Genomic DNA, 17,163 nt, shown 5'->3' with positions numbered 1-17,163 from the left:
GTATCTCCATCTCCAGTCTCATTTTCTTCAGCGTCCATCTTGACTCACATGTTATGCTAGTGCTACTAAGCTAGGCGCTGAACCGCAGCATGCTGCCAACCGCTTGAGTGCCCTTTGCCACTTTTTCAAGGGTATTGTGGTATATGAAAAAGTCTTATCATACGGTATAAAGTTCACAGTATTCTGTATGAAACGGTATACCACCCAGCACTGTGTATAATATATTTGTAATATATATGTATAATGATGTGTAATAGGTCGAATTTGCAATGGTTCCCTTGACAAAAAGCTATTGGGATTTTGTAAAATATAAGCTCTTTAGCAAACAAGCTCTTTATAATACTTAAAGAAATGTTTCGCTAAAATTATGTTTTTCATGTTCCCCTTCTTTAATTTAGTGTGTGAGAATACTAACCACATGCTGAGGCTGGTGGGAATGTGACTAGTTTCGCTTTAAATGCTGATGTAAGATTAAAAGTAGGGATTTTTTCCTATTCATCCTGAATGAACATGACTTCATGAGAAGACAATGCATCCAATATTCTTTGAGAAAGTTGTTTTAAAACCACAAAGGTCATTGTCATGGTTGAGAGTTAGGGGGTCATTAAGGTCAGTAGGTAACATCGCCTTGGAGCCGTTTATGTCTGTAGGAAATATCATGGCAATCCATCTTAGAGTGTTTGGGATATTACGTATGCGCAAATGTGGTCAACAGACAATGTAATCAGGGTAATCTCAGATAAGGGCTTGGAGAACATGTTTTTACCTCAAGCTTTTGTTACAACTTACAGGTTGTCAGTCTGAATATAACTGACATTTAACAGGCACAGAGAGTATGTTTTTTTTTCACAGAAAAACAAGAACAAGCAATATATCGTTCCTTACAATGTGTGCAAACGAAAGGCAACCCATCACCTCAGCATTAGTTGTGTGTCAGGGTAAGAGACATGGACTCAGGAGAGAAATCCCCTGTTCCTGTGTGTTGTCTTATTGCTTGGTGCAGGATGTGGCAAAGCTTTAACTGATGCAAATGAAAACCATGTGTAACCTATATAGACGCTAACCAGATCCCTAGAAATGCCCCCTTCCACCTTCCCACATCCTAGTTGCCAGGCAGAGTGCAACACTAGCCTTTCTCAGTTAATCATTCAGTCTTATTTAATGGGAAAACTACTCATTCTCATCTCTGCGGTTTGTCCTGCCATTACAGTATGATGTTCAGCTCAGCTATTATGAGACACAATAGCCAAAAGCAGGACTTCCCCTATTTGGAAGTTTCCATTCATCAGCCTGAGCGCTACACATGCCAACTGAAACACAAGCACAGGAAGTGTCCAGGGCAGAGATTGAAACATAAAAGGAGTTTGTTAATGGCGTCCGCTGACTGGAGTTCAATGACGACAGAGAGATGAGATTAGTCAGTGGATGTGTTGTAAGGCCTTGGCACGGAAGAGTTTTTGTTTGTGAATCAGCTTTTATTGGAAGTGGACAGTTGCATCAGAACCATGAATAGAAATTACAGTTTCATTTTTTCTTTTTATTCCTAGGTGAAATGTGAGGGCCAGAGGAGTGGAGGTGGCTGGAAGAGGCAATGTGGTGTGGTCTTTTGTCAGGCTTTTGTGAAAAAAGAAGTGAGTCATTTCGCAGACAGTGAAGAAAAGTCTCCAGTTACACAGAGCGCAGAGAAAGGAGAGGACTTTGGGAAGAATTATGCTGAGGCGAATCTTTTCTTCACTCTGCAGAATCAGCGGGGGAAGACAGAAAACACCAAACAGTGACCCAGGGCTGAGCCACAGAGATAATTTAAGCAAAAAATGCCCAATGACACATACTCAAACCTTGTGAGGAGAAAGACAACTCCAAAAAGGCACGATATTTGTTCACATGTCCTTTTATTGTGACTTTGATGTAGTGAATGAAGCTAATCAAACAGATCCAAACCAACTCCCATCCCCCCATCGCCCTGTCCCGCCGTGTTACTGGCCAACATGATGCAGTTGGAATTCCAGATGTTGTTCATGGAATTCTGCTCCATCTTTGGCATCCAAATGTGACTTAACCCTCCTCACTCCGTCCTCCCCCCACAGAAAAGCCTTGTGACTTCTCTCCCCAGCCCAGGCTCTTCAAAACACTGCTGCAAAGTAGAGACAAATGGGCGCCCTAAATCTTTATGGCACAATAGGAAAATACCTCATCATTTTCATTGCATAACTCCCATTGCCGTAATCATAACATATCATAGAGACCCTGACCCCCCCCCCCCCCCCCCCCATCCATTCCGTCACTTGCAGTAAGTCATCTTTACAGTGAATTTAATGGCTGTGTGGTAGTTGTTCATTAGTGAGATCATTAAGGAGCAGAGAGACGCCTAAAGTTTGCTGTTTGAGCTTTTATTGGCTCATGTTGGATGGGTGTGTACATATAAGCAGTGGATAATGCACAAATAAATGCATTTATAGCCTTGCAAAACATGCATGTGAGCATTTTTGTATTGCTATACTTGTGAGGACCTGCATCGACCACAGTTCACTGACAACAAAAGGTTTAACCACTTCACTGCTTATCAATCCCTAAATCCAAAACCTCTGCGTTTAAGAAAATAATTTGTGTGTCCGTTTTCTCATCTCCTACTCTTGTGAAGGATGGTTGGTCCTCATAAGTATGGAAACCCATGAACACACACACTCTCTTCAATTGTATAGCTGAGACCTGTTTTCCTGCTGTGCAGCAACAGCTTTGCACAATCTTCTTCATCCCTGTTTCTACTTAAGCTTTGGATCCAGTCCGTGTTTTCCGATCCAGTTTCTGGACTGCCAGTTTCCGAGCTCCAGTAACGCAGAGTGGTGCAGTCGGGGAGCAAGAAACCTGGAGGTCCAGGAAGACTGGGTAAGACTGAATGGATGAGCGAGCAATAAGTGAGATAAACTAGATATATGACAGAAAGTGAGAATATTACTGCATTAAAGGGAGTGCTCTAGTTTAGCTCAAAGCAGTTGACAGAAAGATGGGGCAAAGAGCAAACAGTTAGTGAACTACTAAGTCAAAATCAAAGCACAGAAAGTCATTTGAAATTACTTTATTTTGTAAGAAAAGCTTAAGAATATAAGTGGTTAAGAACACACAAACAATGTTATTAAGAAAACGAAATCATTATCAGTATCACTAGTATCATTATCATTGTTGTTAATTTACTTATAACCCCTGATTAGTAATGTAGCACCATGATTTGAAACAGTAAACAAGTACAATGACAAAAAGGAGTCATTTTCAGATCTTCAATTTATTTTCATTTGAAATGGATTCAAGGTCAAAAAGACATTCAAGTTTCAAGAATACATGATCCCCTTCCCCGTTCACTGTTCCCACACATATAAAATTAAGGCCATTTTCAAAACTGTATGTCACTGTCCAGCAGGACTTTTTAATGACAATGTACAAAAACACATTCTTTACACGTAGGACAACAACAATAATAGTATTAGTCAAAATAATAATGACAACATCATTTATAATAATCAGCACTAAAGACATTGCTATAAAAAAGGAAAAGACAGTCGTATTTATTGCTTTACTCTGATGAGTGAATCTCATGCTTCTTAAGGACTTAAGCTTTGGCTTTGTTTCCCTTGTATGGCCCGTACTGGCTCTGACATGTTACTTTACTGGAAGATTAGGAAAAACAATGACGATGCCATTGTGGTTTTAATGTGAGTTTGTGCAAGTTAACAAGGGGGAGGAAAGAGCGATAAAACACGCTCTTTGATACTTAAAGGAACATGCTAGGATGGGCGTCATGGAGATGCAGGTTTGAAGCGGGAATTCACAAGGACACAAACACTGACCACTGACATAAACTAAAAATAAGACATTGAAAAAAGCTAAACAAACAGCAAAGAGCTGGCGTCAGTAACCACGAGGAGAGAGGCCGAGACCGAAGGGAGGGGGGAAACTGGAAGGATGGAGTGGTTGAGAGATTGAGCAAAAGGAAACTGGCAGTGGTACGAATATCTAAAAATGCGAGTCTTGTGCTTATCCTTCTGCTCTTTCTCCAGTGTTAACTCTTTCTGTTCTGCTCTCATTATCTGTGTTCAACATTTCCTTCCACTTTTTTTCTCCTTCCTTTCCTCTCTTTCCCTCCTCTCTCCTTCCCCTTCTCCTCCGTCTACACCTTGTCCAGTAAAGATCGTTGGCAGTAGAGGAGTCTGCGTGGGGTACCGTACCGACGGAAAAACACCAAGGCAGCCAGCGTCGCAATCACACACACCAACAAGAACAACGGTAACACTACCGCCGCTGCTCCACTGCCTCCACCTACCCCTTCCTTCTCAATAATGATCACCTCCGTCTCCTCCTCCACCTCTGTCCCCCTATCCCTCTCTCTTTCCCTTTCCCTCTCCCTCTCCCTTTCCCTTTCCCTCTCTCTATCTCTAGTTCTGTCCTTATCCTCCCACTCCTTGTCCTTCTCCCTCTCCTTGTCCTTGTCGTGTCCGCCACCGCCTTTGCCTCCATCAGTCTTGGGGTCTTCGTTGGGACAGCCCATCCAATCACGAAGGGCTGATTTGGGATATCCGGGCTCCACACGCATCATCTGGTTGTTAAACTTCCAATACTTGTTGGCTTTGTAGAAGTAGGTGTGCTCTAAGGAGTTGGAAGAAAGAAATGTGAGAAACAAACCTGAACTGAAAGGAAAAGCAACTTGTACAGATGTGGAAAAGAAAACACGGTAACATCATACGGGCCCCCCTTACCTAGATCTTTGCTCATGAAAGCTGCCTTGATATTGTCAGGCACTCCTTGCCACACACTGACAGCTTTTGGATAGCCCTCATCAACGCTTTGCATGTCTTCGTTGAAACGGTAATATCTAAACAAGGAATAACAGAGGAAAGGTTAAGAGAGGATCAGCTAGAGGGGTTAATGGTCTCATGCAGAGCCCCAAAGGACTTCACTAGAGAATTGGACTTGAATACCTCAAGACTTGATTCTGATTAGCCGTGAAGGACTGAGACTTGTTCTGACAGACTTTAGACTTGACTTCCATATGCTCTAACAGATTTGACTCTACATAACCCGAGTTATTTCGAGACCTGACCTGGACCTGTCCAAAACGGGTGTTAGACTTGGTTCGACACATTCATAACTATATTCACAATTGCATGTAAAGCCCTGACTTGGACTTTTCTAGCAGTACTGGAGACTTGATTTGGACCTGGTTCACATGACTAGGGACTTGGCTTGGAGTTGGCCTGAGTGACTAAAGACCTGGCCTGGACTTACCCTCAAAGACATCAAGTTTTACAAAAAATAGAATTGACTTTCCTTGAATGATTTGAGACTTGACTTGCACTTGTACCCTAAAGCTTGAAAACGTGGTTATGTGTATGTGTTTCTGCTGAACTAAACCACCAGCTGGAACACAAAATGAGCTGCAAAAATGTGTTTCTGCAGAAATATGGGAGATGAATTGTTGCAAACCCTTCCAACAGTCATACTAAACCTGGTAACACCAAGGCAAGGAATAAAAGCGCTGCCTGGTCTTAGAGCACGTGCAATCTCAGTGATTATGTGGGAGGCTGTTTGCACTGTAAACACTGACTACCACACTTTACCAAGCTGTTTTATAACAATGACTATGATGTAAACATGGGCAAGCTTTAAAGTTCCCCAAGGTTTTTTTTCAATGTTGAAATGATATGGAGGTTTGTAATTTAGGATAAGTCAAGCGTTTTAAATGTATAGGGTCAACATTCAAACATGTCTTTTGGTGGTGGTGACGTGAATGGATTTTCCTTACAATCAGAAGTTTATAAATTCCAGTAGAGTTTAATTTCAGAATGTGACACACACACACACACACACACACACACACATACACACACGGATGACTAACTTGTTTGCTCTGAAGTAAAACGTCTGTCCAGTGGGGGTGTAGAAGAGACCAGCATCTATTCGGTCCTCGGGAAGTCCAGTGCCCATTTCCTTTATATTCTTCGGGAAACCAGGATCTAGAATTGCTTCAGTAAACACCCAATACTTGTCCCCTGGAGAGAACACATACATATAATATAACTGTAAGATATGCCTTTTGATTGGGATTGCTTTTAAAAGACAAATCTTGTAAATGTTTTTATTATTATACTGAACCCAGATGTACCTTTAAAGAAAACAAATTTCCCATCTTCCCTTTCAAAAGCAGCAGTCACATGAGTGGACAGTCCCCTCCAAAAGTGACCAATCGGCATTGGATATCCTTCCAGAACTTGGTTGTTCCGTACTCTCCAGAACCATTTCTCCTGAAAGAGCAAACAGAAATGTTAACCCCCTGCGAGACTAACTGTCATTATCACAAGTCCAAAAAGGTTGTATGTGTTTACCTTGAACACAAACATTTCTCCTCTGAGGATGGCGATCGTGTCGAAGTGTCCATCACAGATGTTGGGGCCAAAGTGAGGCTTGTCTGGTGAATATTCGACGTCAGGGTCATGGTTCGGCGTATGAGGTGTTACAGGGGGGGGGCTGAGGGCCTGATCCAGACCCTATATGAACAAAAACGAAGACTTGCGTTGACCTAATTTCCTCCTTTACACCTCATCTAATGTTGGTCCTGTTAGACCAAAGGAAATGTCATGATCCACCAATGAGCTGATAGATGATTGTAGCAGAGAGAAAACCAAAGATCACATGCATCATTGGAAAGATACATTTACTTCTACCTTTCAACAGGTTTCTGCTGATGGATTTCTTAAGTTAGGGAAACCAAGTTGGAATGTTTTTTGATAGTGATCTGGATAGCTAACGTTCAATAACCTACCATAAAGTTGCTGTATGCCTCTGCGATCGTCGTCAGGAAGAATGAAGTGCTCGGTTTCCATCCACTGGTAGAATGGAGCCATGATGGCTGAAGGGTCATTGGAGTGCTCCAGACCAAGAGCATGGCCCAGTTCATGGACCGAAACCAGGAACAGATCATTACCTGAAACATTGTAAACACCAGATTACCATTTAATATGAACTTACTTTTAAAATAATTGAAGTAATGGAGTTGTGAAACTGGAGGAGTTTGAGACAATGAGAACTGAACTAAAAGGACTAAATGTTGCTGTTTCCTCTATTTTAAGTGACTCAATTGCACACAAATACTTGTAACATCAGTAAAAATAGATAAATCATCTGCTGGTCATGAGAATATGTGTGTCACAGTCAAACAGCTGACAGCACAAAGCTGTTTTCCAGAAATAAACACTTCTCCATTCCTGCAGAATCAACATAGCCCAGGGCATAAACTCCTTCAAATGTTCTGATGCAGGACTTGTTGATGCTTGTGTTTTGCCCACGACAGCAAAGTCCTCACTCCTAAAATAAACGGTTACTCCCAACATTTGTGTCATCAGTTTTAGGATAATCACTCAAAACAAAAATCCCCTAATATATCAAAACGTCAGTTTCGACATATATTTAACAAAGCCTCACCATACAGATCCCTGTTTGCGATTGTCCATGGCTCAGATGCGTCAAAGTGGGTGTCCCCACCGATACCACTAGAGGGGAAATAGGCATGTGCCAGGAAGCCCCCCTCCCCATCGAACGGGCTGCTGTCACCGTGGAAACCCTCGGCGAAGAAGAGCATGATGTCGGCAAATTCTTCCACCTTGTCCCGTATGTAACTGTAGGGGATCTCCCGGAAACGTAGCGGGCTGACGCTCTCCCACACCTTGAAGGCCTTCCTGATGGCTTCATTGGTCTCGTACTCACCCACCTTAGGGGTGTAGTTCTGAATACTGAAAAGTATGTAATTGTGTGGGTGTGTGAGGGGGAGGGTGTGAGAAAGGTAAAGCATATAGAAACATATTTAGACAAAGATAAAATCAAGCAAAACTTTAGTGTAAACAATAGCGTTTAGTACTGATCCATCATGCTTCTGCAGCACACATGGCTGACTTACGAGAAAGTGATTTCATTCTTGCCCCACTTCAGGCCCTGGATGGCGTATCGCTTCTTCCTCAGGTTGCTTTTCAACTCAGCACCAAACTTATCTGGCACTCCACAGCGCGGCCGCTTCATAGCCCTGCCAAAGACAAGACAGTCCACTCAAAACAGGGTAAGAATGACTCGTTTTATTTTTTATCTTTGACCTGTAGGTGACCCTGTTAGAATAAAGCTGTGTGCTCACTCGATGGTGTTGGGGTCAAAGGCGCCAGTGACGGTGAGGCCGTAGAACTTCTGCATTGCGCTGATAGCCGAAGTGACGGACTGAGGGGAGCGGAGGGAGTGGGCTCGCATGTCCCCCGGGGGCAGGTAACCATACTGCTGCAGCCATGTCTTTAAAACACATTTAAAAAAAAAAGGAGACAACAGTGTGAGTCATAAGAAATATTGCAAAATAAACCCGACAACACTCCAGTTTCAGTAAGGAGAAGAAAAAAAGTTAAATTAGAAACCGTCATAAACAAGTCTTACCTCACCAGAGTTCTAGATAAGGGACTACTTGGTATGATGTTGATGATATGTTACAGGGACTACAAATTCAGGGTGTTTTTACACAACTGCAGCAACAACACATTCCACACTGACGGCAAAAATCAGCTCTGGAATTACTTTGTCGTGTGTTTTGAATTGTGGATATTGGACAACATGATTTCAAGCACCTGGCATGTCTCCATTTAATGACTAAACACAGAAGCTGTCCAGCCTTCAACAGTGTGCTCTCCACTGAAGACCATATATGAAACTAAGGTAAACACGAAAGAAAAAAAGGCAAGCTTAGGCCCAGAGGTTTCAACAAAAAAAACCCTGTGAGACAGAAACTGAACCAGGAAATCCCCCTCAGAGAGTTAAAGATTAACTACAGTTTCTACATTGAAACCATTCTTTAGCTACTTGTTTGTGTTTCACTGCAACACCTATACCTGAACTCATCCCAGTTGTTGAGTTTGTACTTGAAAAAAACATTAGTTTGAATCCCTTCAAGAACATACGAGCCTGAGTTCTTCAAGCCTCAATATCTTTCGATCTCAGGTTAGCTTGACCTTACTTTCCCCTAGAAACCCATTTCACTGCGGTGCTGGTCTGACGTCTGGACCTGGGCCAGCGGCTTCGCTCCGCACCCCTCCCACTCAGCTTCTCCTTAACTCTTTCCCTCTCAAGCCAGAGCTGAAAAACAACACTGAAGCTATTGTGAGCGCAGTGAAAACTGAGACTGCTTTGATATTCTGCTGTACAGTCACGTTGTGAGCTTGTTATGCACTTGTAGGATGTGTTTGATTCCTTTCTTGCACGCTAGGGCTTGATGGGACGTAACTTATTGTCATCTGTTTTGCATAGTCCTGATTAAAAAACATTTGTGCAAAGTGGATGTTTGTGCTGTGGAGGGCATTGAAACGAGAAAGCTAGGGAGTGTCCCAGGGTGAGACTCAGGCCTTGGGCAACCTCAGCCGATGTCTCCAGTGGAGCAGCAGCGTCAGGCAGTCATTTAACTGGGAATTTCTTCCTCGGTGCATCCAAACCTCAAAGTCAAACTCTTCCCCCCACGTCCATGTCTCTGTCTCTGTAATCGTCGCTCCACCCCTTCTCTTCTCTTCATCCTCATCCCTCTCTTATGGAAAACCCGGAGACTTGAGGGTAAATACTTATGAACAACCAAACCCAGAGCAACTTAATTATTGCTGTATAGCCCATCTGCTAAACGTTGCTAAATACAATGAAGTCACAACTTGTTTCATTGCTTAGTTTCAGCCTTTTTCCACATACAATGTAGAGTACAGAGCAAATGTGTGCGAGTAGTGCTGACACATGTTATCTGAATAGGTGCTCAGGTCTGTAAGTTTATATTCACGCATGACTATACATGAAGTTGGGCAGGAGTGAATGGCTGAATGGCATTTTGGAGGCCCTTGAAGGTCTAATCTCTCTCTCCCTTGGAGACATGGAGGTCTCAGTATTTAGACTTCACCCCTGAATGAGCCCTTTTCTGGTTCTGACTCACCCGTGGAGCTCCACTGGACACATAAAGACTCAGTGTTTCCCACTGTTCCAGCACATACACTGCAGCGGGAGAGTCAAACGCCAACTTTAGCATCTCAGAATGTGTTACATATGAATATAAGAAAAAGGGTTGATTTGATTGCTCTTGAAACCTTATTCTCCTCTTTTTCACATCCACTGTTTTCTTTTTCTACATAATCCTAACATTGCCCTCAGCCCAGTCAAAAGCCTGCTGTTGAGTGACACTGAACACTTGTTTTAACTGTAATGCTCCCACGCCTCTTTCATGGGTCCCTGAGGTGACTTGACAAAGTCTTATTCACGTCGTACTCTACTATTTTTGACCACACTAATGGCCTGACTAACTAAAGCAGTGGCAGGAAGGGGAAATGGTCACTGTTTACTGTGGCATAGGGGATGAGAGCCTAAGCTAATACAGTCCTTTAATGTAGAGCAGTGGTTCCCAAGCTCCTTTGTAAGTTGTACCTTCACAGCCTTGTCCGATATACTCATATACCCCTTTTATTGACTACCTATAATGATGTATGCATTAATACTCCAACCGTCTTTCCATTGCGTTTAGCTATTTATCTCAACCCTTGATCTATTACGTTTAGCTAACTACTTTAATTGTTATTCCATTACTTTTCGATTTTAACAATTTATCCAATACTTTAAGCTAGCGAAATGTTAATCCATTAATTTAGGTTTACCATTTATACTGTTTCTCCATTACTTTTACAGTAGCCAATTTTTCAACAGTTATCCCATTACTCTTAACTATGTTTATCCATTTCTTTAAGCTAACAGTTTCTACCATAAATTCATAGCTGTATGCTTACTTTTACCTAACTATTTCATATTTTAGTATAGTTTAATCTGACTTTTTTTGCAGTTTATCCATCACTTCTATGCCACATCTTTCCACATAGGCTTACCGCCTGGCAACTGCTAAAGTAACCCAGGCTGAGAATACCTGATGTAAAACATTTAAAACTGCTGCATAAGCAAAAGTGTGTGTTAGTCCACAGATGTATATTCATAGACAGGGAGAAGCACAGAGCAAAGGTACTTTTAGGAAGGAATCCAGGACTTTGAGGTAAAGGGCGCTGACCGCTCGTATGCATCGAAGTGAGTTCATTGTTTAATGGAAGATCCACAAGAATCAAACAACGGTTGCTATGTATGTCGGGTGGCAGAGTCCTCATTTTGTACAGGGTGACAGAGGGAGAAAAAAGAGATTGCATTTGAGAGAACGTCAGTTGTTCCGTTTGGTGAGCGCCAATGGAAAAAAACGTTGGTTGACAGTGAAGGGAGTCCAACTAAGGCATATACAGCACACACACAGCTCTTCATTACACATTCAAAGTATTTCATCAGATGTGTACTCCCACTACACTTGCAACAGCTAGTTATTGTCTTGTTATTGTGTGAGTTACTGCGTAGGTTTATTCAGGGTAACACTAACACTAAAATCAATCTTTTAAAATTCTTTATGTCTTATGAACATTTGCCGGAGGCTATTGCTGTTCTTGTAGGAAGATAGTTATGATGATGCTGACCTATCTGGCAAGGAGCTCCCCAACACACATGTAAAACGGTCTTTAAGTGTGTGTGTGTGTGTGTGTGTGTGTGTGTGTGTGTGTGTGTGTGTGTGTGTGTGTGTGTGTGTGTGTGTGTGTGTGTGTGTGTGTGTGTGTGTGTGTGTGTGTGTGTGTGTGTGTGTGTGTGTGTGTGTGTGTGTGTGTGTGTGTGTCGGCAGGCACATTTGTGTGTTAATGACACCAGCTGCTGTCTATTAAAACAACCTTTTCTCCAGCCAACTACAATAAGACCCGGTGACACAAGAGTGGAGCACTAATCATCTCTGCCAATGTCATTTGAGCGATAGGGCAATCCCAAGCAAATCTCAATGGCAGGATTAAGCCTCCCTGAATTTTGGCTCATTGCTTGCTTCCTTTATGAACAGGAAATTACTAAGGGTATTACCTTATTTCCTGTAACACCTCACATTATTCCTCAGGGAGGCTGCCGTCAGGCCACCCACTGGTGATTTATGGGATGTTACTTTGTCTGAAAACTACAAACCCATCCTTCCTTCCTTCCTTCCTTTTTTCTACTAATAGTACATACATAAAGTTACTTGTTTGACCAATCTTTTTTAAATCGATGCCAATTTTATTTTGCAGCACAAGGAATAAGAGACCAATATTCATACAGGATGTGTGCACATCAGCTATGATTTACATCCTGTACTGGATAATTGATTCATTTTACGAATGTCCTTTTCCCAGATTGCATCACTCCCATTGCCACAATGCCTTCCTTTCTAGTCACCAACAGCCTCCTCACTGTCTTCCCTGCTTTGCCTTTATCATCTCATTTCATGTCCATTTATGCTTCTCTGGAGCCAATGACCTCAGCTTCTAGCCATCCTGTGTGCTTGAGAAAAATATGTGCACATATTCAAGTAGTAGTGTGTGTGTGTGTGTGTGTGTGTGTGTGTGTGTGTGTGTGTGTGTGTGTGTGTGTGTGTGTGTGTGTGTGTGTGTGTGTGTGTGTGTGTGTGTGTGTGTGTGTGTGTGTGTGTGTGTGTGTGTGTGTGTGTGTGTGTGTGTGTGTGTGTGTGTGTGTGTGTGTGTGGGGGGGGGAATTTGTGTCACTGGCAGGTGGTTGCTGACACACCGAAGTGTTTTTAGCAGTGAAACAAAAGCCCACTGCCCACTTCCTGTCTCTACCACAGACCACAGGAAGTAGCCTCTGCATCCTCCAATCCCCGACTGTTCATCCCACCAACACGTAGCCGTTCACCTAATTAGACTTACTGTTCATTAAAACACAACCTACTGAAGGGCAGAACTGGGAACTGGTACTAGTAGCTTGTGGGTTTGTGGGAGCAACATTTCACAAACATCCCCTGTTTAAATATAAACACAGGAAGCAGTGGTTTCACACAGTAAATGTCATATGAGGTGTATCACTATATCAACATAAACGTATTGAACCAACACATTTTCCAGGGCACTTCCTGCCCATGCACTTTAGTGCAATTTTCTATACAAATTTGATCAAAGCAATTAGAAAATGTATGACTTTCTTCCATTCTCACTTTTCCGGCTGCTATTTTTGCTGAAATCATTTGTTTGAAGTGCTACATCTGCCTAGCCTCATCTCATTTGAGTCTGCCATTGAAGCCTAGAATTTGTTAAGCATGACTTGCCAGAAAATATATTCGGAACTTGTCTGGTCACTTGTTGAAAAGCATCAAAGGGAGGCCAGCCAATTTAAGTGAAAGCATTGTTTAGATGCAGTTATTGTAAAGAAAGGGTTTGTGAAGCGTCATTTTCTAAAACAACTAACCGACTTTTGATTGTTAGCACATCTAATATTCTATTTGCATCCCTGGTATAGCCACTAGCTTAATTAATGCTACTTTAGAAACAACTCATTAGTATTACTCAGAAAAGTACATTTCTGTGTAATACTTAATTAATTCTCATTGGGAAATGAAGGCCTACATTGTCCACGGTTTAGAACTATTACTGATGGAACCAACCCTTTTAACACCATCAGAACATATTAGTAACTTGGAGTTGATTGTTGTCTAGTGTTTAAACATAACTTTAAAAAAAGATAGACGTTTAGGCCTCTTTGCTCCCTGTGTACCCTTTTCAAACACACTGCACACACATACTGGTGATACATAAGGAAGCAAGTAGGTGTGTAGGGGTAACATAACAATGTCTATTCCTGCAACATAAACAGAACTTCCTAATGCTTCACTGGCTTTGGGATGTGAGGATGGTTGATACCGCAGACAGAACAAATTCGAGTTAAAAGGGCAGAACAGAAAAGAAGGGGAAAAGTCTCTAAAAGTCCCTGATCTAGCACTTAGCTGGTGCCTCAGCTCAGTGGGTTACTGGACGTCTTTAATGTTCAGAACCAGAGTTCAAGGAGTTGTTTTTCCTCAGCTGACCATGGCCGAGATGCTGCAGAACCTCTCAGATTGTGAAACCCACCTCCCCCCAGTCCGCTGAGCCATAACTCAGGACAGATGTCAACAATTACATCTCCCCAGCCCTCTGATATAACTACAGCTATCAATCCCCCCTCCATCCCCACAGAAAATGTCTCTGCCCCAACCACAATACAAACTCATGCATTTCTCCTCATTTGCTTTTTTTCCTCTAGCCCTCCTGTTTTTTGCCCTCTCAGCATTTCTCAGTGTTTTCACGAGCGCTATCATCATTATGGGCTGCTTCCTCTAACCCAGGGTCACAGCCCTTCCCATATCCCTGCGCCAGCAGGCAACTGTTGAAATGACTATAACATTCTGAGTTTAAACAAAGGCTTAACGCCAGTCATAAACAAAACCAGTGTACATATTATGTGCAGGCTTGTCAAATCAAATTAGTTTTTTTCCATTCAGAAAATATGGGATTTAGATTTAGATTTCCCAGTCACTCATCATTTAATTTCTTGTTCTAACTGAACACGTACTGTATATATATAGCTAGATAGCTAGCTAGATAGACAATGTTTAAATATAAACACATCTGTAGTAGAGAGACCACAAATAATACACAATATAAAATATTCCAGATACATTTAAATGATCTATAAAAGAGAGAAAAAAAAGTCAGAAAAAAGTAACAGAAGTATAATGTATATTTATTTGCTTTTTCTAGATTCCTTACTAAATCAATTTATTTATCATACTTTATTCCTTGAAACTGGATTTATTTATCTGACTTTGTTCCCAAACCCAGTATTATTGTATCTGACTTCATCCCTAAACTCAGTATTTATTTATCTAAATCTATAGGCCTACCTTGATTTTGGACTATTGAGCTGACGTTATTCCCAAACTCTGGATTTCTTTGTCTGGCTTCATTCCTTGATTCTGGATTAATTTATCTAACTTAATTGGATTCTGGATTCATTTATCTAACTATAATTCTGTATAGCTTTACCCCTCTATATTAAGGACGTTTTGTCCACCGTTGCCTGTACTCCTCACCTGTGGATTGACTTGTCGCTCCGTCGCTCCCTGTGCGCTCAGCTCCCACGCCACCGCAAGCAGCAGCAGTCGGATAAGCGATTTGAGCTCTGGTGCCATCACTCGTCTCTCCAAAAAAACGAATCAAAAACGCACAGATCTTCCTGTAACAGTTTGCGCAATATTCACTTTGCTATTTGTCAAAACATTGTGAAAAACGTGTCCCATAAACGAAAACGGCGTGACCACGATAGACTTTGCGCAAAGCTCAAAACGCGTTTCCAGAAGATGTGTGTATTCACAACGTATCACTTAAGTTACCTAAACCACGAGAGGTATTTGTCCAGTCTGTGCATTTTTCTTGCGTTTTGGGGAAGTTTAACCAAATTATCAGACGTTCTCGGGAGCAGGAAGTCTGACGGAGGGGCTCGGGAGCTGCTGCCTGTGCGTATTTTATGTCCAAATTGAGCTTGCGCTTTGCTCCAGATGTTGCAACCGACTTTGTTTTCGTGAGGCAGTCTTAACTCCTCGCTGTCCTGTCTTCTCTACCCTCTAGTCGGCTTATTTTTGATCCCCTCTCCTCTTCCCCTCTCTCACCGCTGCAGAAGTTCGGTACTCCCCGGAGACTTTAGCTGGAAAGCAGAGGGTTGTAAACCTCACTCCCCCTCCTAAAACTGCCCGCCCCTCATAGAACTGCGGTCAAGCCAGCCTCCACTTCGGAAAACATAGTCAAGCCAGAATCCGCGGTCAATAACAATTATACCAAACATATTAAAATATGTAATATATAGGCCTAATGTGATCAATAATAATGTAAGACAAACTACGTATAACTACCACATTATAACTGACTGAATGTAAAACTTAAAGAGTTTCAAAATAAAAGACCTTTGAAGTCTCATATATGAGCTATCATCCCTCTGTTTTTAGATAAGAATAAAACAAAAACTGTCCAGTATCAAAGACTAATATCACTTCAGGGTGATAGCAGGACACCCCATACTGTATAGTCACTCATATATATGAGACTTCAAAGATCTTTTATTTTGAAACTGTCGGCTACATCAGATTGTCCTGATTTTCTCTGAGTGACTAGATGGGGTGTCCTGCTATCACCCTGAAGTGAAATAAGTATTTGATACTGGACAGTTTTTGTTTTATTCTTATCTAAAAACAGAGGGATGATAGCTCATATATGAGACTTCAAAGGTATTTTATTTTGAAACTCTACATCAGATTGTCCTGATTCTCCTTGAGTGACTAGATGGGGTGTCCTGCTATCACCCTGAAGTGATATTAGTATTTGATACTGGACAGTTTTTGTTTTATTCTCATCTAAAAACAGAGGGATGATAGCTCATATATATGAGACTTCAAAGGTCTTTTATTTTGAAACTCTTTAAGTTTTACATTCAGTCAGTTATAATGTGGTAGTTATACGTAGTTTGTCTTACATTATTATTGATCACATTAGGCCTATATATTACATATTTTAATATGTTTGGTATAATTGTTATTGACCGAGTAAGCACTTTTATTTTGAAGGCAGTTTTTCCAGACCGCTACCGTAATGCATAGGATATTCGCGCACCGCAAAACAACGCGGATGCTGGCTTGACTGTGTTTTTCGAAGTGGAGGCTGGCTTGACCGCAGTCTCACATAGAGGGCTGGAATCAACTTAGTGACCTTCACATTAGACTTGGCAGGGTTTGATTTTACCTTCAGGCTGTGATTAAATGCCTAAAATGCTCCATAGAAATGCATGAAGCTGTTTTCTTGCAAGCCATAGACAAAAATGGTGTTATTTTTTGGGGTGATTTACCAATATATCAATATATTTTCCCTCATTAAACGGAACAAAGAAACGTACAATTAATCAATTTGTTTGTGTACCATCTTCAAACCTTTTTTTGCCCTTGCACTTTACAGCCATACTATATTATTAAGATGTTGTCTTTATTGTCTTAAACTGTTCAGGTTTTAAGCTTGGGAAATGTACATTTAGTTTATTAAAAGCTGCTTTTATCGGAATGTATTTTATACTTTACAGATGAATACTTTCTCTCACTGATTCTAATGAGTTCTCCTCAAAAAGGCCCAAACAGCAACCAATTGTGTTTTGAAAGGGGAATTGCGCCCTCTAATGCACACATTGCACATACATTTAAATACTTACATGAAA

At 41.5% G+C, this 17,163-nt stretch overlaps 1 protein-coding gene across 1 annotated transcript; it reads right to left on the bottom strand.

The window, feature by feature from the left end:
• Positions 1 to 3,261: 3,261 nt before the first annotated feature.
• mmp14b (matrix metallopeptidase 14b (membrane-inserted)) lies at positions 3,262 to 15,662 on the bottom strand. Its single transcript, XM_034137469.1, is given in 11 exon segments — positions 3,262 to 4,638; positions 4,749 to 4,864; positions 5,891 to 6,041; positions 6,155 to 6,293; positions 6,375 to 6,513; positions 6,515 to 6,536; positions 6,812 to 6,973; positions 7,471 to 7,778; positions 7,943 to 8,065; positions 8,171 to 8,319; positions 15,002 to 15,662. Coding segments are annotated over 11 exon segments (1,884 nt in total). The 5' UTR covers positions 15,101 to 15,662; the 3' UTR covers positions 3,262 to 4,162.
• Between the last annotated feature and the right edge of the window lie 1,501 nt (positions 15,663 to 17,163).

Source organism: Trematomus bernacchii, unplaced genomic scaffold (assembly GCF_902827165.1).
Source record: "Trematomus bernacchii unplaced genomic scaffold, fTreBer1.1, whole genome shotgun sequence".
Lineage (NCBI taxonomy): Eukaryota > Metazoa > Chordata > Actinopteri > Perciformes > Nototheniidae > Trematomus > Trematomus bernacchii.
This window is presented reverse-complemented; position numbering and strand designations above follow the sequence as displayed.